The sequence below is a fragment of the Lupinus angustifolius genome, chromosome LG18, assembly GCF_001865875.1.
Source record: "Lupinus angustifolius cultivar Tanjil chromosome LG18, LupAngTanjil_v1.0, whole genome shotgun sequence".
Lineage (NCBI taxonomy): Eukaryota > Viridiplantae > Streptophyta > Magnoliopsida > Fabales > Fabaceae > Lupinus > Lupinus angustifolius.
Window position 1 is genome coordinate 11,344,988 of NC_032026.1, and position 23,265 is coordinate 11,368,252.

The following is a 23,265-nucleotide window of genomic DNA, read 5'->3' on the forward strand; positions in this document are numbered from 1 at the left end:
GAAGAGAGTTAGTTATCTATGTATTTATATTATATTTTCTTTCATAAAAGGAATAATCATTCTATTCATACTATATAAAATAAAATAAAATGTAATATGAGATGATATTTTTATCATTTTATATATAATAGAATAATATTTTTATCAATAAAAATATAATTAAAATTGAGTAATTGTCTCTCTATTATTAAAGATTATCTTTGTTTATAGAAAAATATTAATTTAATATTGTAAGACTATACCATCTAAACATTAATGATTCGTTTCATAAAAGAAATAATAATTGGAAATTATAATTGCATTCCTAAAAAAGATTAGTTCCTTTTATGATAAGACATATTTTTCGTTATGCCAACAAAATATTTTGTTTTCTTTCATTAAAATAAGGGATTAGATAGCAAGATTTCATTTTTTACTACCTTCACCTATCTAATAAAAAAATTTATATGAGTGGATGACATCTATTTTTTTAAGAGTAAGTTAAAAAAACTCACTTCTTATCTTAATTATTTATTTTATGAAAATTATTGATTAATGTGGTTTGAATTAATCAATAAATATGAATCATTAGAAACTAGGATGATATTCACATTTCATTAATAAAAGTAATTTTTTAAAATTTAATTATAAATAAATTATTGGATAAAATAAAAATATAAAATCTTTTTTTCTCATACGTGTCAAGTTGACGGGATTATATATGTTGTGTCACTTTTTGTATCATTTTATGTGTCATCAATTTTGATTAGTTAAAAAAATTATTTAAAGTAAATTTATAATTATTAAATATTTGTCTAACTAATTATACCTCTTAACACATGTAATGACACAAAGTTATGGGACAATAGATGTGCTCATAAGATGTGTATGTGGTTTATTGTTTACTCTATAGCAATTAATTAATGAGGTTCAGGTTACTGAACTAAGATGTTTCGTTGAGATTTACTTTCCTTATTTTATTCCCCAGTTATGGGATTTATTGTCTGTCTTGGCATTGCTATGATTATATCATAATTCTGGAATTGCAATTTTACCTTTTTTGTACTTTATAGCTTTAGCACCTTCCCTAAAGACACGCGTCCTTATCCTTCGCGTGTGTGATTCATCTTAGCCATTCTCGTTAGCACAAAAAAACTGCCTTGATAAGATAAACATTTCTATGTAGAGGTAATTAGTATTAAAAGTACTAATTCGAATTAAAATTTACCTGAATAATTAATTTGGATAATACACAAATATAAAAAAATCACTTTGTATTTAGATATGACACATTAATACTAAATATAGCCATGCATAGGTGATTCACACATTGACTAAAAATTAAATTTATTAAATAAACAAATTGAATTTGAATAAATTATTCTTTAACTTATTAGGTTCACACATTTACGAACTAATTCAGTTATATAAATATTGTGGTTCACATAAGAACAAATGTTATTATAAAAAAAGGAAAACAAATTATATGATGTTATATATATATATATATATATATATATAAACCTATACGCATAAAGAATCTTCAAATTTATAGGACTAATTTTTATTTATCTATCCATTAGAAGAAAAAATCCTATTCATGAGACCCATTTATAGGTATAAGTGCATTAATTGTTATTTTTCAATTTTCATATTTATTTATATTTAATATATTTAATTCAATGCAATAGTTAAAAAATTAGAGTAAATTATACTGACATACTATGAGTTTTAGTGAAATTACAAAAATTACTCATCCATTTTTTACACCAATGAAAAACTCCTAATTTATACAAATAAATAAGTGTGATCTTTTAAACAAAAAATGATAAATGTAATTAAGTTAAACAAAATATGATATATTATTCAAACAAGTCCAAATAGTATATGAATCAATACATTTTCATTATTTTTAATTCATTACAATAGTATAAGAGTGATTTAAATAATATCTCCTTAGAATTATTGATACATTTTGTACCAAAAATAATAAAAATGTATTAATTCGTATACTATTAGGATTTGTCTCCATAATATAATATATCATATTTTGTTTAACTTAATTTTACTTTATTATCATTTTTTATTTAAAATATCACATTTATTTTTCATACGAAGATATTGCGTGTAATGTATGTATATAAATTAGTAAATTTTTATGTGTAAAAATGGAGACGTGATTCGTATAATTTCACTACAAATCAGGGGTATCAATATAATTTACTCAAAAAATTAATGTCCACAAAAAGAATGATATATTATTAAAAAAACACAATAATTATATCAAAACCATCAATATATTATTTTTATGACTTAAATAGTGATATAAGTGTGACATAACACTTATACATGTCACAACGATTTGCAATTAATATTTACTTCTTAACGTCTAAGTCAAAACCAAAAGCTTTGAATAATTAATTAACGACTAATAATCATGTTAAAAAACAAACCAAAATTAAAATACATTTAATTTTCATGAATCATGACAAGAATTTTGGTTGAAGTTATACCATTTAAGAAAATAAAAGTCAATTATAGATCAAGGAAAGTACATCTCATTTCGTTGTACTAAAATGATACCATCGCTAGCTTAGTAAACTAATTTATAGTATAAAGTTGTTTGATTAATTATTTATAAATGAATAACATATTTTTTTATTTTACATTGGCCAATATTTTGTCTTACTCACACATATCTACATGATTAAAATGAATGGAGAATACATTATTCTACTTAGAATTTTTTTTAATGGTTGAATGTATTTTATTTAATTTTAGAAATATAAATGACATAATTACCATCCAAATGACGAGTTAAGTAAAAGAAATGACTATTCACAAACATTTCTCATCCATTAAAGTGATTATCATTTTTATTTTATTTTTAGAAATTATTCATAGTTTTTTTCCCCACTTATTATTCAACATTAAAGAACAAATTTATTCTTATCAATATTGCTATTAAGCGTGGTAAATAGATGAGTTGAATGAATTTGTATATGAATTCTAATTGATGTATGAAATGTTATCCGCTAATTTATATGAAAACTCATTAAAATATAATTTAAAATATTTGTTCACATCTAAATTTAATTAATAAATTTCAATTCATTCAAGAATTAGTTTTAATGAATTGGATGATTGTATATCTAATTCATTTGCTTTTTAATTATAATTAAAATGATTTTAGAAAGAAAAAAACCATCATTTTAAAATCTACTATTTCAGTAAATAATTTGTAAAAAAGTTACATTTTAAAAAAATATTTCTTTATTAAAAAAGACACCTTTTTAAAAATAATATTCGTAAGGAAATTATTTTGATAAAAGTGAAAATATAATTTTTAAGGAAAATATCTTTTAAAAATAAATTTTTTATTTTTTAAAGAACACCTTTTTAATATATTCTTTGAAAAATTACAAAAATATGATGTGAGAAATTTAACATGTAAAGTTTTTAATGGATATTTACAAACGATATATATTTAAAAAATTTATTATTAACTACAACACATCTACATATTTTATCATTGATGTCACCATCATCTAAGCAATAAATTGAAATTTGAGATAACGAAATAAATTGAAAAAGAATGAGCAATGTTTTCAATTGTTTATTTTTTTTTGGATGAATTAGATATTTATCCAAATAAATACATCCATGAATATCTATTGAAAATAATGGATAAATTTTGATTTATCCTTTATTAAAATTATCAATTACATTATATTCATTTAAATTTATTATTTTTATTGGATGAATTTAATTTTCCTAAATTTGAATGGTTTTATAGATAATTTTATCACCTCTAATTATTATCAATTATTTATTTATTAAGATAATTTAGTTTAACTTTTTAATATGAATAATTAATTATCATATCAAAAGATTGTTAATTAATATTGATTTTTTGATAATTAGGTTTCGGCGAATACAAATTACATATCAAATGATCCGAGGGAAATAAGTAATTTATTGACATTCCTTACATTTTTATTATAATTTACTCAAGTGTGACAAAGGCACTAACATATTATTTATAAATTATCACTTTATATTTTTTAAATATATCACATCAATATATTAATTATTTTAATTTTATTATTTAGTTATTTAAAAGATATATGTTAATTACATATATTATCATTATGTTATTATTATAATTAATTATGTAAATTTAATTATTTATTTATATGATTACTATAAAAAATGATAAAGTAATAAAAATATAAAGGCATTGCATGCTTCACTGTATGTCATTATAGATAGCAAAAAAAGGTTGCCCGACTTATTTTTTCCATGCTCCCCATAAAACTTAGGGAGACGTAGACATATTCATATTGACTCAAAGAATAAAATTGTATGTCATACTAATTTCAAAAGAGGTTAATAGACATGTTGAGGAATCAAGAGCATTAATATATAATTAAAAAATAAAAATACATACGATAAAATAAAAAAATTAAATAAAATAGTTAAATCAAAAATGAAAAACTTTGATATTTTATATGAAGTTAAATAAATAATATTACTTCAAAATATTGAGGCAATACATATTTTAATTTGTTTTTTTCCATACATTATATAAGCCTGCATTACCCAATATTATATTAACAATGTTTTTTTTTTCTTTTTCTACAATTGAGGCATTACAGTTGAGTAACTCACATTTTCTTAATTACTATATCTTCTAAAAATATAAATTAAATTAACTCTTACAATATAAAACATTAATGGACAAATGTTAATTTTTAGATATGAAATTATTTTTTCTAATAAATCACATCCTTAATATAATAAAATTATTTTTTACCATATGTTCGCTTACCATAATACTATCTTTTATATAAATGAGTAAGGTTAATTTTCTTAAATAATTAGTTTAAAAATCTTCATGACTGATACGTGTTAGCTTCTTGAAAATAGAAAGGGAAACATATTTACAAACAAATCATAATACTAACAAATCCTACCATATTTGTAAAAGAAAAAAAGGAAATATGTTTACTACTACATCTAGTCATTGTAATAAGATCATTTTAGTTTTTACCTTTAATATGGTATGCTAAAGAGGTAATATGTATTTTAGGAGCACAATTCACTTCAAAAGTAACATGCTGTTTTAAATTATACTTACCATGTTTTTAATTGCATTTCCAGACCAATTAACAAAAAAAATCATTTTAAGAAGACAAGGGGATAAATTAGTATCTAAAGAATTAAAATGAGTTATGTAGATACTAATTCTATATTTTTATATAATATCATGAGGATGTCAAATAGAAAATTTTCAATATCATCCATTATGATGAGATGTTGTTGATTATGCACTTCTTTAGAATTCTTTTTGACATTTTTGGGGGAATCAATTACGCACATGAAAACCAACAAGATGTTGATCTAGTGGTGTAATACCTTATTAGATCTCTAAAGTTGAGGATTTGATTCCTGAAAACGACATTTTTAAAAGTTAGGTAAATGATGTTTATCCTCTCCCTATCAATTGAGTGTATTACATGACCTCTTGCCTTAATTAGCATGCTCTCGTTAGTTCCATTGTTCAACCATCTTTGAGAATAGTTAGTCAGCAAAGTCTCATTACTCTTTTTAGATGAATTTATTACACTTGATTTTTGTTGGTAAGTAAGTCTCACATAGATTGTTTCATTATCTTAGATATGATTTAAATATTGTTGGATTATCCTGTTCATTACCAATTGATTTTGAGATTAAATATTAACATAATATCATAATTAAAACTTAATTTATCTCGATTATCATAGGCTAGAAAGATGTCCTTTAAATACATAGTCATGAAGTATTTTAAGTTTCTCTACTTTAACTTTTATAACTTCTAATTTCATGTTTATATAAATTTCTATAATCTATATCTATACTAATCTATATCTATACTAATAGATAAATGCAAAACATAAAATAACTACCCATGTAGTATTTTATGTTTTCCTGTTTTATATTTTATAACTTCTAATTTTATGTTTATCTATACTAATACTAATAAACATAAAATAACTACCAATGAAGAATTTTATGTTTCACTATTTTAACTTTTATAATTTTTAATTTCATGTTTATATAAATTTCTATAATCTACTATATATATATACACTTCTATACTATTAATAAAACCAAAACAAATAATAATCACCACCATGTCATAACTTTTATATTCTAAATTTATCTTTTGTAACATATCTCATTAATAACTAATATAAACTTCCACATATTACTTCAATTGCTTTCATTTTTATATTAATATATCATTAATCTTCCAAAAACTCTTTTATTTATATTTCACTCTGTATCGGTTCACGGTGTACGGATGGACACGGTGTACGGATAGACATGCTAATAATAAAGTCAAAGCAAAATTTAAGGTAAATAGTATTCACTTTATATCGGTTCAAGTGGTACATGTTTGATTTCCCTTAAGCAAGAATCCGGGTTCGAATCTTGTGGATGGAAAAAATGCTCGTAGAGAAAGTGTGATATATTTATCCTTAATTTATTGTCTATGTAGAAATCTCAATTCATTAAATGATGTAAGAATATATCCTCCCACTTTCAACTATTTTTTAAATAAACTTTAAAGAGTTTTGCACCAATATTTCACAAAATTCGTTTGGTGCCAAAATCACTATCCTAATTTCAATGGAAAGTAATGTTAGATGGCCTAAGTTTGCAAACCATAATTAAAAAAATGGCCTTTAAACTTATGCACCATACATTTTTCATGGTACAAAATCAAGTCTAAATTTCACCTAGGGAATAATAGTTTCTTCTGTTTGGTGATCCTAGTACAAGGAGAAGATATCAGAATTCACAACCATGAATGTAGAAGAAGAGGTTCAGAGGCTAAGGGAAGAAATCAAGAGGCTTGGAAAGGTTCAAACAGATGGTTCTTACAAGGTATACAAAACAAAAGGGTACCCTTATTTTTTCATATTTCAATCAACCTTTGAATCTATGTTATATATCTCATATTTTTTAACCCTCCCTGTTATTATCTTATTTAAGTGGTTAATCCAGATCATGCATGATAATGATTAATATATGATGGTGTTAACTAAAAATGATAACTTTTTTCTTTCTTGTGGATCTAGATCATTTGTGGTATTTTGAGTCATTAACAAAATTGTAGCTTAACATTGTTTATTATTGTTTACTACTTTAGTTTATCTTTGTAACCCTAGGCCTGCCTTGGAATGAAAACAGAAGGTGAGATCATTGAGTTTTTGTTATGCCAATTTTCATAGATTTAGATGAACTGGATGAAAACAAAAGAAGATTTCATAAAATCTTATTGTATTGGATGAGAACAAAAGAAGATTTCATAAAATCTTATTGTATTGGATGAAAACAAAAGAAGATTTCATAAAATCTTATTGTATTGGATGAGAACAAAAGAAGATTTCATAAAATCTTATTGTATTGGATGCAATAAGAAAGGAATGCAAAAAGGTTTATCCTTTTATGTTCCCTAGTTTTCCTCTTAATTGTTTACCTTGTTGGTGAATATAAAGAACTGTTTAAAATCTTACATTTCTTGATGATTGATTAGTGAAATACTAATCCGAGGATCTTGAATCTCATAATTCTCATACATAATATAAAACAGGGATATAAAGTCATACCTATTCCCCTGAAGCCATGTTCTCTGATCTGCTCATTTGATATATTTTTTGAGAGAGTTTTGATATGATGATCTTTCTCAACCAAATCCTTAATTCCTCTTAGGACCTTCATTTTTTTTCTCTCTGATGGAGAGAAGTGAAAACTATTTGTGATTTGGTGTGTTGGGGACCACAACCTTCCTTATGTGTTAACTTATAAAGTTCACATTATCCCCTATAGGTTAACCTGATGGGTATCCACCTTTAAACTTATATTCGTTATCAGCTTTTAGAAATCTAAGGGGTGCCAGTAATTATATCACTTATAATGTAATCCCGGAAATAAATACCTGATATCATTGTATCAAATATATGATGTTCACCTTAATTAGAAATTATAAATTTCTAACAATCTCCCACTTGGGCTTCATATCTTCCTGAAACAATTATATCACAGGTTCTTTAGGCGCGCGTCCATATGCTATTTACGTTTAGACTTCTCCTTTAATACAATCTGGTCCATCTCATATATCAACTATTGATTCACCACAACTTTCATCACATTTAAGTGTTACTCGACCACAATGATCATCATATTAATATACTCAATGATATAGATCAAATATGGATGAGTGATATGGAAATTTCAAGCAATGTGATCTCAAACATGTCTATTTCCAACTCGTCATTCTTTATTCTTTAGTGAGATCAATACAAAGTCTTTAATTGCAACACAATTGTTACAATGCACAATTTCAAAATGAAATAATAAACCATCAATTTTATTATGCATAAAAATTGTATATAATATCCAAAGCAAAACATAAAACATATCGACTCCCACTGAACTAAGGTGCCCTAAGGAACAACACTCATATGAGCAACATGCTCATGAAAGACTTTAGGTACCAAACCCTTAGTCACTGGATCAACTAGCATAAAATTTGTCCTTATATGTCCTATAGAAACTTGTCCATTTTGAACACTTTCTTTAACAACTTGAAACTTTATGTCAATGAATTTTGACTTTGTAGAACTCCTATTATTGTTGGAGTAAAGAACCGCGGACTTGTTGTCACAATAAATCATGAATGGTATTTCAATACCATCGACCACACGTAAGCCAATGACAAAATTCTGCTATCATATGCCATGGTCTGATGTTTCAAAACAAGCCATGAACTCCACAACCATGACTTCCATGAGATAGCACCTCCAACCAATACAAACACATATCCAGAGGTGGAGTATCTACTGTCTAGACATCCAGAAAAATCGGAGTCAAAGTGCCCAATAATCTCTAAATTCTCATACCTCCAATAAGTGAGCATGTAATCCTTTGTTCTCTTTGAGCAACGCAGAACACGTTTGACTGCCTTCTAGTGATGCATTACAGGATTGCTCAAATATTTTTTCAAAACTCCCACGACAAACGCTATGTCGGGATATGTACAAACTTGAGCATACATTAGACTTCATACTGCAGACGCATAAGGAATCTTTTGCATCTTTTATCTTTCAAGGTCATTTTTGGGTCATTGTTCGAGACTAAACTTGTCTCCCTTAACTATAGGGGTATCCTCTGATTTACTATCTTACATGCCAAATCTATTAAGACTTTATCTATATAGCTTTCTTTTGACAACCTTAGGATACCTTTAGAGCAATCTCTTAGTATCTAAATACCTAATACAAAAGAAGTTTCCCTAAGATCTTTCATTTCAAAATTTTTTGTTAGAAATCTCTTGGTCTCATGCAATAGTCTCATATTACTGCTAGCAAGCAATATATCATCGACATATAATATCAGGAAGATAAATTTACTCCCACTGAACTTATGGTATGTACAATCTTCAACTTTATTTGCCTCAAACCATACGAGGTAATAACTTGATGAAATTTGTGATTCCATTGGCGAGAAGCTTGTTTAAGCCCATAGATGAATTTCTTTAATTTGCATACCATAGACTTTGAGCCAACTGACACAAAGTTTTTTGGTTACACCTGTAACGCTCCGAAAAATACTTCTAAAAAACATTGCGGAAAATGGGTAAATTTTTTTTTTTGAATAAAGAGATTGTATAAAATTGTTTCCCTTTAAAACCTTCCTTTTCCGGGACATCACTTTAAGTAACTCAAATGCGGAAAATCAACTTATCGTTATCGAATGATAACTTACCATGATTCACAATTTCCTGAATAACACAATGCATATAAACGGTTAAGTCATCTTTAGTTCATACAAACTAAGTCAACAAAGACGGAAACTACATCGCCACTAACATATACAAATTCCAAAAAGAATGAGCGAAAATATTAATCATCGCCAACAGACACTAAACAAAGACNCCTTGTTTTCAAAAGTCCCAAAATGATAAGCAACTCCTAGTGGCTAACTCCAAAGCTAGAATACTACCTCTCCTCAATTCTGCATGCCCCCTCCTGGAACATCACGGACGGTTAGCTCCAAATCCGGTCAAAGCTGTCTACCTGACGAGCACACGTCCGAAAAGCAAGCAATAGAAAAGAAGAGAAATAGAGAGAGTAAGACATCTAATGAACGTAAATTCATTGACGGCGTGGACTTACTCAGAATATTACACTCATATATGAAAAACAGTTCATATATATATAACATATTACATTATAACTCATTTATCATCAACATCATGAAGAAATTCATAACTTACCATTTGTTTCAACAATACCCATACATCGAGTAATATAATCAACATTATACTCATAATCACATTACATACATAAACATAGGGATACACCATACTTGTAACTCACATGTGGGAATTTACTTCCACAATGATAATGTATGCATGATATGTCATGATCATCCACCTTACACCAATATCCATCCAACATCCTAATCGGAAATAATCGAGAGTACAGGTCCCGTACCAAGCCATTTTGTACCACCCGAAATAACATATCCTCGCAAGGAATTAAAAATAGATCGATCGGTTCCCTCAGGAACAGTCCTACCCGGACCTAGGTCGTACAAACGCTTTCTGGGCATCCCTCTCATCGATCTCGAATGCAATCCAGGGGTTGTCAGAGATTGCCTAGTTTGGCCTGTGAGAACTGTCTGATCCAACAGGGTACCTCCCCAGGAATACAAGGGACTCGTCTCACCCAGACTTTCCCTCAAGACAATGTTGGCGAATCATCGTTCAATCAGTGCCGTCCCTGCTTACTTCACGGTGCTCGAAGACGTCCCGTCATTTCCTCTCCACTACTTCATGGTCACAATGCAATGCATTCTTAATCAGAATCAAATGCAAATGTATTAATCAAACACATGATCGGCCCATCCTTAAGCCATCTCCCGACAAGGAATGCTTCTCGTGGGACCCGATAGTACGTCAACCGTACATGCTCAAGGTAACATCTCAATCACAACAACCCATCACCGAATACTCCTGGACGGTCACATGACCAAGCCTCTTACGGTCGGTCGATCGTTGTTCAGTGATATCATGTATCCTTACTAGGGTACCCCCTAGTTCACGACCTCAAGTCGGATAACAAGGCATCAACATAACAATACTTTCACAACATCATCTTTATACTATTTAAGACATGATCTCATTCCACAACTTTATACCACCACACCCTACCCGGGTTTGTCACATTGTTCACAACTTTATCTTATTTCAATCTTTCCACACTGTCCCTCGCCCAAGCGGGGACTAGTCGCCCAAGCGACCATTCGCCTTTAAATCTCAAATAGACTGAATCTTTCCCCGCCTAGGCGAAAGTATTAACGCCCAAGCGAGAGGGTTCCAGAAACTCATTAAAATTCTGGATTTTTTTTCCTCGCCCAATCGAGTTTTTGCTCGCCCGGCCTCGCCCCAACGACGCCTCGTTTGCCCAGGCGAAAATCCTGGAATTTTTTTTTTCGTCCAATCGCGTTTTTGCTCGCCCAGGCGAAAATCCTGGAATTTTTTTTTTCGTCCAATCGCGTTTTTGCTCGCCCAGGCGAAAATCCTGGAAAAAAAATAATTTTTTTTTCGCCAATCGGGTTTTTGCTCGCCCGGGCGGACTTTCGGTCGCTCGGGCTCGCCCCGACGACGCCTGGTTCGCCCAGACTACTGGAATTTGGACAGAATGCTAATTTTTGTCATTTTCAACAATCAAGACACATTCAAACATGGTTTTTCAACCACCTGCACTCAGAAAATTTCACAACAACATTCATATACAATATTCAACACATTTCATCAACAATCACATATATTCAAAAGCATTCAAACATAAAAATCTTGGGTTTCTTAAACCCAAGTTAACTCCAAAACCTTTGAGATGGTTTAGGAGATCCGGGTGTCATATTCGGACACCACTATGTCACGATGTGTTCTCTCTCACCTTAATGAAGCGTGCTTTACGAAATCCCTATGGTTCGGTTGGGTTGCAAGGTTCAAATGCCGGAAATCTTCGTAACTACCATAATAAAACTCGTTAGTTTCCGATATTTCTAAAATCGTTACCAAAATACTTAAAACTCCATATTCCGATTTAAAACATTCTTTGATAATCTTACCACTTTAAAGTAAGTTATACAAAGTATCATTTAAGAGTTTCATGAGACCTTCATGTACTCATAAACCTCAACATCATTTTTAACAAAGATTTCTATTTTTCCAACTTGATTCAAGCCATGGTTTAAGGCTAAAAACAAATAGAAATACATACATTCTCATTTTTACAAAACATTTCCTAAAGGTTCCTTTGATTTTATCATCATCCCCTTTGGCTAAAACAACAAAAGTATGTAATACAACATTATAACAACTCCATGAACACAAGTTGTTCATGGTTTCAACAACATATTTTTATGAGTTCAAGAACAACACCATTTTCGGTGAACACAAGTTGTTCATGTTTTCAACAAAATATTTTTGTGAGTTCAAGAACCACATCATTTTCGGTTTTGAAGAGAAAATGAGTTAGAAAGTGTTTTAGAAAATTTCAACGGTTGAATATGTTCTTGACATACTCATGAACGACATACTTAAATCTCATCAACATCCATTGGTTGAATGTTGAGAGATCAAGGATTGAAGATGGAAGAAGACTTGAGAAAAATGAGAGAAAAATGGAGAGAGTTACCTTCTCTTTGAAAATGCAAAAGTGAGTGAGTGAAGTGTGGAGTGTGAGGGTTTAAGGAGAGAGGGAAATCAGATTTTCCCTAGGCAATAATGACAAATCTCATAGGGTGGCTAATGATGAGCTCATGAGATATGGTGAAAGTGATGGGAGATTTGCTTTATGGAAGTCAAATCTCTCATCCCAATGCGAAATGATCACCTTGCGAACACTTGTGATACCTATGCCTGAGTATTATCGGCCAATACTCGATCGGGTATTTTAAATCGCCCGATCCTAATATCCGATTAGAATTTCGGATTTCGGCATTCCGAGTGAAAAATATTTAGAAAATAGGTGTGGGTGTATTCAGGGTTTATATTGACTCAAAATTAAATTACGAATCCAACGGCGCGATCGGAATTCGATTCCGAGTTACGGAACTCAAAAAGACACTTTTTGAGCTGTACCGGGCGGATTTTGGCCCCGACAGTGGTCCAGAACCGACTGTCTCCAAAAATTACCAAAATTTACCACAAAATCGGAAATAAAATTTCAAGAATAAAACTCAACTAGAGTTTTGTCTAATTCCTTACATAAAATTCCCAGAAATTCATTTTCGAATATATAATTAATGAAAATATTAGTAAAATCTTATAATTCAAAATCGTAAAATTCGCGGTGTTACAACACCATATAGATCGTTTCCTTAATGTCACAATTAAGAAAAATAGTCTTAACATGCATATGATGTAGCTCTAAATCAAAATGAGCCATTAGTGCCAATATTATTCTAAAAGAATCATTCGAAGATATTGGAGAGAATGTTTCTTTATAATCAATGTCTTCTTTCTGAGTGAAGCCTTTAGCTACTAGACGAGCTTTATATTTGTCAACATTACCCTTCAAATCCCTCTTGGTTTTAAATATCCATTTGCAACCAATAGGTTTCGCACCTTCAGGTAATTCGACAAGATCCCAAACGTCATTATCATGCATAGACTTCATCTCATCCTTCATGACATCGATCCACTTTTGAGAGTTAGAACTTTTTATGGCTTGACAAAAGTTCAATGAATCATCTTCTGTTAACCCAATGTCATCCTCATGTTTTTGAAGAAACACAATATAATCATCATGAATTGCACTTCTTCTATCTCTAGTGGATCTCCTTAATGACACTTCTACTTCTTGAGGTTGTTGAATTTGTTCTATAGGTACTTGAGGAAGAACCTCATTGTTGTCTTGTTCTGAAATATTGTCAGAAACAATATTCTGAACATTATCTTCTATTACTGAATTTATTCATTGAATGGTAATAGGCACAAGAACTTGTTCAATATCAGTGATAGGTTCTTCCTCAAATACGACATTCCTTATGTTCCCGTCCTTCCCAAAATCAACTTCCTTAAGAAATCTCGCATTTCCCGTCTCAAAAAAGAGTCTTGAAGTGGGATCATAAAATTTATAGCTCTGAGAGCGTTCAACATAGCCCACAAAATAATAACTAACAGTTATATACTCCATTTTTTTTCATGTCTATAAGGTCGCACCTCAGCTGGACAACCTCAAATGTGCAAGTATTTCAAGCTTGTTCTTTTATTAGTCCAAAGCTCATATGAGGTTTTGTTAACTGCTTTACTTGACACCATATTAAGGCATTAGTTACATGAGTCTTTCCTTCTTATAAACTCTTTCACTCTTCCTTGCATTTTCAATGTGGGACTTCACACTTGAATAAACCCAACACGAGCAAGTCATCATCAAGCTCGAACTTAAGTGACTTAAGTTTTGATGCGAGATTAGACATCTGCATAATGTACTCCCTTATGTTCTATATGACTTTATACTTCATGGAAATGAGTTGACCCAAAATGCTACTCGTCTCCGCCTTTTTATTTTTGGCAAAGTATGATTTTATTTCTTTAAGAAACTTCCTTGCACTCCGACCCTTAGAAATAGAGCACCGAAACGCTTATAGAATAGAGTTTTTCATGATCATTAGACACATTCAGTTAGAGTGTTCTAATTTCTCAATTTTAGCCTCATTGAGAATTTCCATAGTAGAAATGGATTTCTCCACCTGAAGTGCTAGATCTAAATTCATACAACCGAGAATAATTTCTACGGCTTCCTTCTAGACCTTAAAGTTTGTCCCATTCAGCAATGAAATGTTCTTAATTTGAGCAGAAATATTTGCAACACTAGTAAAAGAACAAAACAAATTGCAATATTCTTGCAATTAAACTCACATTCAACTTTAATACTTAAATTCAAATGATAATGGAGCACATCATGAGTTATCTAGCACAACATTAATATTTAGTCTTTGGACAAAAATATTAACTTGAAAGTGATACACTCAATGTAATCATCAAATATTGATAATCAGTCTTGTCAAACAATAAACATTTCTTTGGGCCGACTTACTATTCACATGGAAAACTATATGATTATCACATATTTATTGCTACAAGTATGTTTGTAATTTGGGCCAAATAGTAATTTTTATAATAATCACATGTTTATCATCACATGTGTGTATATAATCCGGCCAAATAATAATCTGCCTTTGGACCGATTAATACACGCATGGATACATATATGCACTAGCATTTCACATTTATTATGAACAATTCACAAAAAAGATGTCACTTTGGCGACTTCAAATTTAACATGTTCACTTAAAATGACAAACAATTTTATTTTCCAAAAGAAAAACCATTTAGTTGACTTTGATTCAATATAACCTTAATCCAAAACATATATTATTTATATCCACAGATAAATACGTATATTCATTATAGCCTATTGATAGCATTGCATCATCTCATCACAAGGACTACATTTCGAATTCCACTGATGGCCCCTTTGAATTTTCCATAAAAAAATATATTACCAATTTATACATGATTAAACATGACATAACAAACTATCCAAACATAAACAATGTTTCAATAATAGCAACCACTTAATAATGCAATCAACCACCAAACAATGTAGCAAACCATAAATGTTGCAACCATTTAAATAAACAAGTCAGGTAATATACATAAAACAAGACATGTTCACATAATAGACTTATCACAAGATACCTAGTACAACATCAATTTCTAGTCTTTGGACAGAGAAATTAATTTGTAAGCAGTACTCTCAATGTAATGATCAAATATTAATAATTAGTTCTGTCAAACAATAGTATTTCTTTGGACATACTATTATTCACATGGAAAAAAAACGTTATATTTGGTACATATTTATCCTCACAAGTATGTTATTATTTGGTCAAATTGTGTATTCACTTGGGCCGAACACAATTCCCATAAATAATCTCATACTCATCTGTGTAATTTTAATTAATTTCCACAATAGAGTTTACTTTGACAACATATTGCATCAATTAATTCAAAAATAATTACCAGACAAAAAGTAAACAATATAGGTCCATTATAAAAAAAATATAATCTTGGAATTAAAACATTTAGATTTGATATCATACCAAAACTCTCTCTCAAAATGTACATCAAAGGAGTAGATCTAAGAACATGAATTCATGTATGACTTTATATCCTAGTTTTATATTATGTGTGAGAATCATGAGATTCAAGATCCTAGGATTGATATTTTAGCAATCATCAGGAAATATCTAATAAGTGGTATCAGAACTATAGGTTCTGAATTTTATGGTTCTCCATTAAAGATGTTTTTCTCCCAATTTTTTATGAATCCTAATTTTTTGAATTTGGGGATTTTTATGCTTCCGCTATTGGTTATGAAAATTTGGTATTTATGAATAATGATGATAATTTTTATATGCTTCCGCTTATTTGAATTATGAGTAATTTGTATTATAAATCCTTGTAATATGTATTGAAGTATATATTTAGATCTGTGCATGAACATTGCCTTAACTATTTTTTATGATTCTCTTATGCAATGTGTATATTATATGTGCACTAATATCATATTGTTGGACATTGACTTTTGTTAATTCACAGTTTTTGCAATTTGTTAAAGTATATATATATATATATATATATATATATATACTTTAACAAATTGCAAAAACTGTGAATTAACAAAAGTCAATGTCCAACAATATGATATTAGTGCACATATAATATACACATTGCATAAGAGAATCATAAAAAATAGTTAAGGCAATGTTCATGCACAGATCTAAATATATACTTCAATACATATTACAAGGATTTATAATACAAATTACTCATAATTCAAATAAGCGGAAGCATATAAAAATTATCATCATTATTCTTAAATACCCAATTTTCATAACCAATAGCGGAATCATAAAGAAACCCCAAATTTAAAAAATTAGGGTCATAAAAAATTGGGGGAAAACATCTTTAATGAAGAACCATAAAATTCAGAACCTAAAACTCTAATACCACTTGTTAGATATTTCTTGATGATTTGTGAAATACTAATCCTAGGATCTTGAATCCCATGATTCTCACACATAATATAAAATAGAGATATAAACTCATACCTGAATTTTTGAATCCATGTTCTCTGATCTGCCCATTTGATATATCTTTTGAGAGAGTTTTAGTATTATGATATCCACCCATTAAACCCATATCCATTATCAGCTTTTAGAAATCTAAGGGGTGCCAGTAATTAGATCACTTATAATGTAACCCTGGAAATAAATAGCTAATATCATTCCCACCTTAATTAGAAATTATAAATTTCTAACAACATTTACTTGTTATACCGGTGATAGGTGAAATATCCTTAGAAGCATTTGCATTTAGAAAACTACACATAATTAGAAATATGCACTGACGGTGTATAAATTTTATATCATGTTACTATATGAGTATTGACTCTTTAAACAAAGTAATCTAAATGAATGAGGATGATATGCTGATTGTGTATAAATCTTTATATTAATGATGCATAAATATTACACTCATCAACATAAACATTTGCATTCACAAAAACATGTATAATTTGTTTCCATAAGGTAGAAAAATCAAATTTGGGAGTAGAGATAGCATGAGGGAAACAGTTAATACAAGATTGATCTAGCAAGCAAAATAGAAGGATGTTTGCCTTTTTAAGTTTAATGACTAGAAGCATTGAAGTAAATAACAAAAGGCCAATCCAATCCAATACATGAGACTCTCACTTAGTGAATTATGTGGAGGGTATATATACGTAACCTTACTTACTCAGCGAGTGAAGAAGATATTTCCGGGATTTGAACATGTGACCTCATGTTGAATAAACAACCTTAGTGTCATGATCACTAAACACCACACAACTTATCAATATTTAGTGACCAAAGCTTGCTCTAGATCTTCATCCAACTTATCAGAAAAATTAAATTTGGCTATGATGTTGATATTATTCATCTGAGATAAAGTAAAGGCACTGTGTACCATAATCAAATGTTGTTGTGAGACCATAAAAACTTTGTTCACAGAATATAGTAGGAAAATCCATCAATCAACTAGTGCATTGTGTTTTTTACTTCGAAATCTCGACTAAGTCAACAGGTAATGATGAATTTACTTACTTATCTACAAGCATCTATCTGCAATTTGTAGTTTTGACATCTAATCTTCATGTGGACTTGTTTTTCTGATCTATTATACCCTTATGCATATCACCAGTTTCTTGACATGAACAAAATATGGCTTGTATTGTGAAGGTTACATTTGGAACACTATTCCATGATGATCGATGCGCAAATATATTCGAAGCACTCGTGGGGACACTAAGAGCAGCGAAAAAGCGGAAAATAGTGGCATATGATGGCGAGCTGCTTCTGCAAGGAGTCCATGATAATGTGGAAATCACTCTTAATCGTAGCCCTGCAGCTGCAGCTATCAACTGATACACTTTTGAAGGGTCAGGGACACAAGGCACTGTTTGCTGCTTGAATTACCTTGTTTTTATGGCTGGTGTAACATTATTTTGCATGGTTGTGTAATGTGCTTGTGTGGAAAATTATCTGTCCTAACTAACAATTTGATTTGAGGTAACTATGTATGTATCGACTCAACTTTCAAGTGCTGATAGTACCACAAAAAAAGCTATGAAGTGATAAAACCACAATAAATGACTGGTAGCTTTTTATGCATTGATATTATTTTTACTGTGGTTCTTTCTCCCTTTTTCTAGTAGAAGTAATTGCCTTAAATTCAATCCTTGTCATTATGTAACCCAAGAAACAATGACATTTTTGGATTAACTTATTTTCATATACTTTGTGTTTTTACTGCAATAAAAGGCCCTCAATACCACATGCAAGAGATTATTATCAATATGATTGATTCTTGGGACTTCAATGATGCATTTAAAGCCAATCCATCTTATAGATCATAGAAACTAAAATCACATCAGTAGTTAACTAATTGCATTTAGACATCTTAACTGAAGGCATTATTATTTCTTAGACTTTGTTGTAAAGGAAAGGAAGATGATAGAGAAAGGCATCATTCTATTCCTTGATTAGTGTTGCATTTTGGTACTTTAAACAATGAAGGTCACATTGGATCCCGAAATAAACTAAAATATTGAAGATTTGATCTTGTGAACGACAATTGTTGATTGAGCTAGCCACGCACCCTGAAAGAGACTAGTCTTTATCTATAGGGTGATAAGATACCCTTAGTTACAAAAAAAATCCATTATTTTATTTCACGAAATCAATCTAACTAAATAAAAACATCATATCTTTTCCACTGAACAACACCAAGGAGAGAAACACCTTCTCTACTCCCGTTCCTTTCTTTTAGATCATTTTCCTTTTCCTCAATCATGTCATGTTTTAAAGAACTGGCAAAAGATTGCATAAACTGAGGAATGAAGGGCTTGTAACTAAGGTACACCCTAAGGGAATAGCCCTAGCTGAATTGATTTAGCAAAAAATTAACAAGGCCTAAATGTTTTTTTATATCATAATGTACATGCTTTAAACATTAAAAGATAGTTAAATAACCACATTTCCATACAAAAAGATAAAGAACACAGGAACAATTGATTTGATACCATGGTTGTTGAATATACAAAAGTTCTATGTTATAGCATCAAACCTCATAACCAGGATTTACTTTTTGTTGCACATCTCCATAGCTTTCTAACTCTTCCATGTCTTCCAAACTCCCTAGAAATAAAGGAAGTCTTTGGTGCAACTTAACTGGTTGAAGTGAAAGAATTCTATTTTTGCCATTAGACCCTCTTCCACCGGCCTGCTCTACAATGAAACTAAGCGGGTTTGCTTCATAAACAAGCCGAAGATGATCCCTTGGATTCATTGCCACACCCCCATACAACAAAGTTCTGTGGAGATCAGCCACCAAAGAACATATATACCTGGCTGAGTACTTCTTGGGGTATCTACCTTTCCCTTGTCTGATGGTGTCTATGTATCGCCTTAAGCCTTCGGGCCAGTCGAAATATCGTGCATCGTTTACAGAATAAATTTGCCCTGCCCATATAAGAGATTTGTTAACAACATAAACTAAAGCTAGAATAAACCTCCGAGTTCATGCCCGAGAATATAAACACGGGACACCTTAGTCCTCAAGAATATGAAAACTACATGGTGGTCTCATAGGAATCACAAACACGGATAGGCACCAGAAGCATTAGTCCTTTGGAACCAAACACATAAGTCCTTGAAAAGGACTAATATGACCCACGTGTGGTTGCTTAGGACTCACATCGGGTTTCACGGTCTTCAGGGATTAATGTATCCAATGCTTATTTCCTCACTGACGAATTTGGGGGCTTATATAAGCCTAAAGCTATTTAAGCAACTTTTACTGTTTTTCACAAAAAACATAACAATGACAATAAAAAAAATATAGATGATTAACCCTGTGTAAGATGCTTTCAACCTTTGGTTGGTATATAACAGAAAGACAAGTTATATAAACTGCATACATTTAAATCATGCATGGAATATATAAACTGCATATATTACCACGGGGAGGAATTTTAATGCTTGGATTTGTGAGAATAAAGTCTCCTGTTGAATGATCAAGAGTGAATGTCTGTGTTCCAGAACCAAAGGTGGTGCAGAGGATAGTTGCCGATGAATAGAGAACATAGCCAGCAGCAATCAGCCTACTTCCACTTTGGAGTGAATTCAGCATAGCTTTCTCCTCTTTAGGTAAATCATCTAGTTCTTCAAGGCGCTTATAAATACCAAAAATCGTACCTGTTGGAATGGATGCATCAATATTTCGAGAACCATCTAGGGGATCCGTTACAACCACATATGGACCATCATTGCTTATCCAGATTGGTGCATCATTTTCTTCTGAAGCCATGACAGCAACTTTTCCGGATTTTTGGAGCGATGACAGGATAATTTCATTCTGCAAAGATGCATTATGAGGAGCATTGATCAACCAGATACTCTTTTTCGTTATTATTGATTAATGCCACACTGCTAATAAAGGAAATTATGTAGCTCTTATTAGACATAGTGGCGAGGAAGAACTTAGATAGAGCAGTCACCGATCAAGACTAGTATGGTAAACCAGTAATACATTTAAAAATAAGATTGATTCCAGTAGGTACTTAACAATTCAACATTACTCTAACAATCCATATCATAGGTAGCTTTCATAGGAATGCCTGTCACAGACTCGTAGTTACATCATAGGTTTTATCACCTGCAAGACTTAAGTGTACCCTACTTTGAGTCAAGAGCCTAACCAGCTTTAACACACTATTGAAGGTTTTAATACGAAGTAACATGAGTCCTAAATGGTTTAAGCGGATATGACATACGAGTATCAGCAGTCAAGAGAAAGGGAAAGGTTCTGTCCATATACTGTTTCTTACATTAATGTTTGGTTGCAACTCTCATGATCTTGCTGTACTATTGGCATAAATTCGGGAGGTAGATTATATTAATTTCACAAAGAGTGTTTCAACTACTAATGCACATGGCAATAGGGGTTACATGAAAACCACAAATACCCTAACTTAAAGAATATTCAGGTACATTTGATAAGAGAGATAGAAACAAGGATGATACAAATTTGTTCTGCTTGCACTGCACTCTTCAGATTGCACTTTCATCTGATGAAATTGGCAAGACTATTTTCCTACCGAAAGATGAAATGCAAATGGTGGCCACCCCATTTTTATTCATCTTTTTTCTTAGAGAAAATTACCCCTTCCTCTCTTGAGATTTGACTCAATTACCTCCCTCATAATAGGGGTCAGTGTAACTTTAATATCACTCCCACAACAACCAAACATTTATCCCAATGGGTTGGTCGGATACCTTAATAAGTGTAACAATAACATAAATGTTTTAACTTTTAAGTCAAACCTTAGGGTAACTTCCCATTTTTCTTATCTCATTTCCAACCATTCCATTTTCATTCCAATTAACCATACTATTACACATAGGAAATCACAAGAAAGTATCACACACCAAGGCAATCACATTAAAGGGTAAGAAAAAAATGGCACTCAATTTAATAATCTCATAGAAAGAGAAAGATTACTGAGACTATATCAAGAGGCTTTGGAGCATCCCTATCTGAGCCACCACCAGCAACAGCACCAAGACCAGTTTGTTTCCCAAGGTTGGTATTAAAAGGAGAAGCCACAAGAGCTGCAATTCTCTTGCAAGCATATTGAATGTGATGAATCAACACCACCAAATCATCTTCCACATTAATTCCTTTCTTACCCACATACTCTATCAATGTAACAAACCCATCATCATCATTATCACCTGCAGATGAAGATGAAGTTGAACCAGCCAAGGCCTTAAGTGGCCTCAATCCATGGCCTAAAATTGAGGACATTCTTTGTCTGTAGAAAGGGATCCTCAGTGGGAAAAGATGGGTTTTTGATGGGAAATTTTGAAGCTTTGGCCGGAAACTGGGGAGACGGTAAAAGGGTGATGATGATGTTGTAGTTGACTGCATGTTATGAAAGGTTTATCACCTTATCTGAGTTTCATCCAGATGTTATCATTTGAGACAATTTCAGTGGTTATCAAAACAGCTGAAAGGGCCTTTCTTTCTCATCGGAAAAGGTGGTCTTTGATTATTATTTTTGATAACAAGGTTATCACATTATATTTTTTGACCTTTTTTTGTCATAGATGGTCTTTGATTGAGTCAGAAGGATTAAATATGTTTTGAAAAATGTGATTTTGATTTTAGTCTTTTAAATTATAATTTCTAGTTTTTAATTTATGTTTTAGTTGATTTATTTGGTTTTAATCTAAGTTAATAACATGTCAAAATCATGGTCTCCAATTATTACTACTTATTTTACATGATGTTAGTCAAATGTTGATGAATCATTTGCAAGTATTTTTTTGTAAGCATGCATTCAACGTGAAAACATCCTTAAGCCATACAATAAACAAACACTTTGATTATATTTCTTTTTGTAGATATGAGAATAAATTTTTTGGCGATACTTTTGGCAGTGAGTGTGATTTGGTTGAGAAATCTGCATTAATATTAACAATAGTATCCGATTTTGATTTTTCTGCAAAATTGAGTCACAGAATACATTATGCAGTTCAAGCCATTAC

The 23,265-nt window shown here is 30.7% G+C and overlaps 2 protein-coding genes across 3 annotated transcripts; one reads left to right on the top strand and one right to left on the bottom strand.

Annotated features, from left to right (window-relative positions):
• Positions 3,721-18,823, top strand: LOC109332849 (costars family protein-like). Of its 2 annotated transcripts, XM_019567941.1 has the most exons (3): positions 3,721-3,738; positions 6,796-6,912; positions 18,394-18,823. In XM_019567941.1, the coding sequence occupies exons 2-3, from the start codon at positions 6,832-6,834 to the stop codon at positions 18,577-18,579; spliced, it is 267 nt and encodes an 88-aa protein (XP_019423486.1). In that variant the 5' UTR covers positions 3,721-3,738; positions 6,796-6,831; the 3' UTR covers positions 18,580-18,823. The 2 variants fall into 2 exon arrangements, with proteins under 2 accessions (XP_019423486.1, XP_019423485.1); XM_019567940.1 differs by lacking the exon at positions 3,721-3,738 and having other exon boundaries at positions 6,722-6,912; positions 18,394-18,598.
• Positions 19,675-22,748, bottom strand: LOC109332848 (fructose-1,6-bisphosphatase, chloroplastic). The gene is made up of 3 exons (XM_019567938.1): positions 22,217-22,748; positions 20,674-21,070; positions 19,675-20,175 (listed from the first exon to the last, which is right to left on the bottom strand). Exons 1-3 carry the CDS (start codon positions 22,643-22,645, stop codon positions 19,775-19,777), a joined length of 1,227 nt encoding a protein of 408 aa, XP_019423483.1. The 5' UTR covers positions 22,646-22,748; the 3' UTR covers positions 19,675-19,774.

Bases quoted from the DNA above. Each gene is read 5' to 3' on its own strand.
- LOC109332849 (XM_019567941.1), top strand. From the start codon at position 6,832: ATGAATGTAGAAGAAGAGGTTCAGAGGCTAAGGGAAGAAATCAAGAGG. The intron at 6,913-18,393 runs GTATACAAAACA...TGTATTGTGAAG, and splicing joins AAACAGATGGTTCTTACAAG to GTTACATTTGGAACACTATT.
- LOC109332848 (XM_019567938.1), bottom strand. From the start codon at position 22,645: ATGCAGTCAACTACAACATCATCATCACCCTTTTACCGTCTCCCCAGT. The intron at 21,071-22,216 runs GTAATCTTTCTC...GCATCTTTGCAG, and splicing joins AGCCTCTTGATATAGTCTCA to AATGAAATTATCCTGTCATC. The intron at 20,176-20,673 runs GTAATATATGCA...TTATATGGGCAG, and splicing joins CATTAAAATTCCTCCCCGTG to GGCAAATTTATTCTGTAAAC.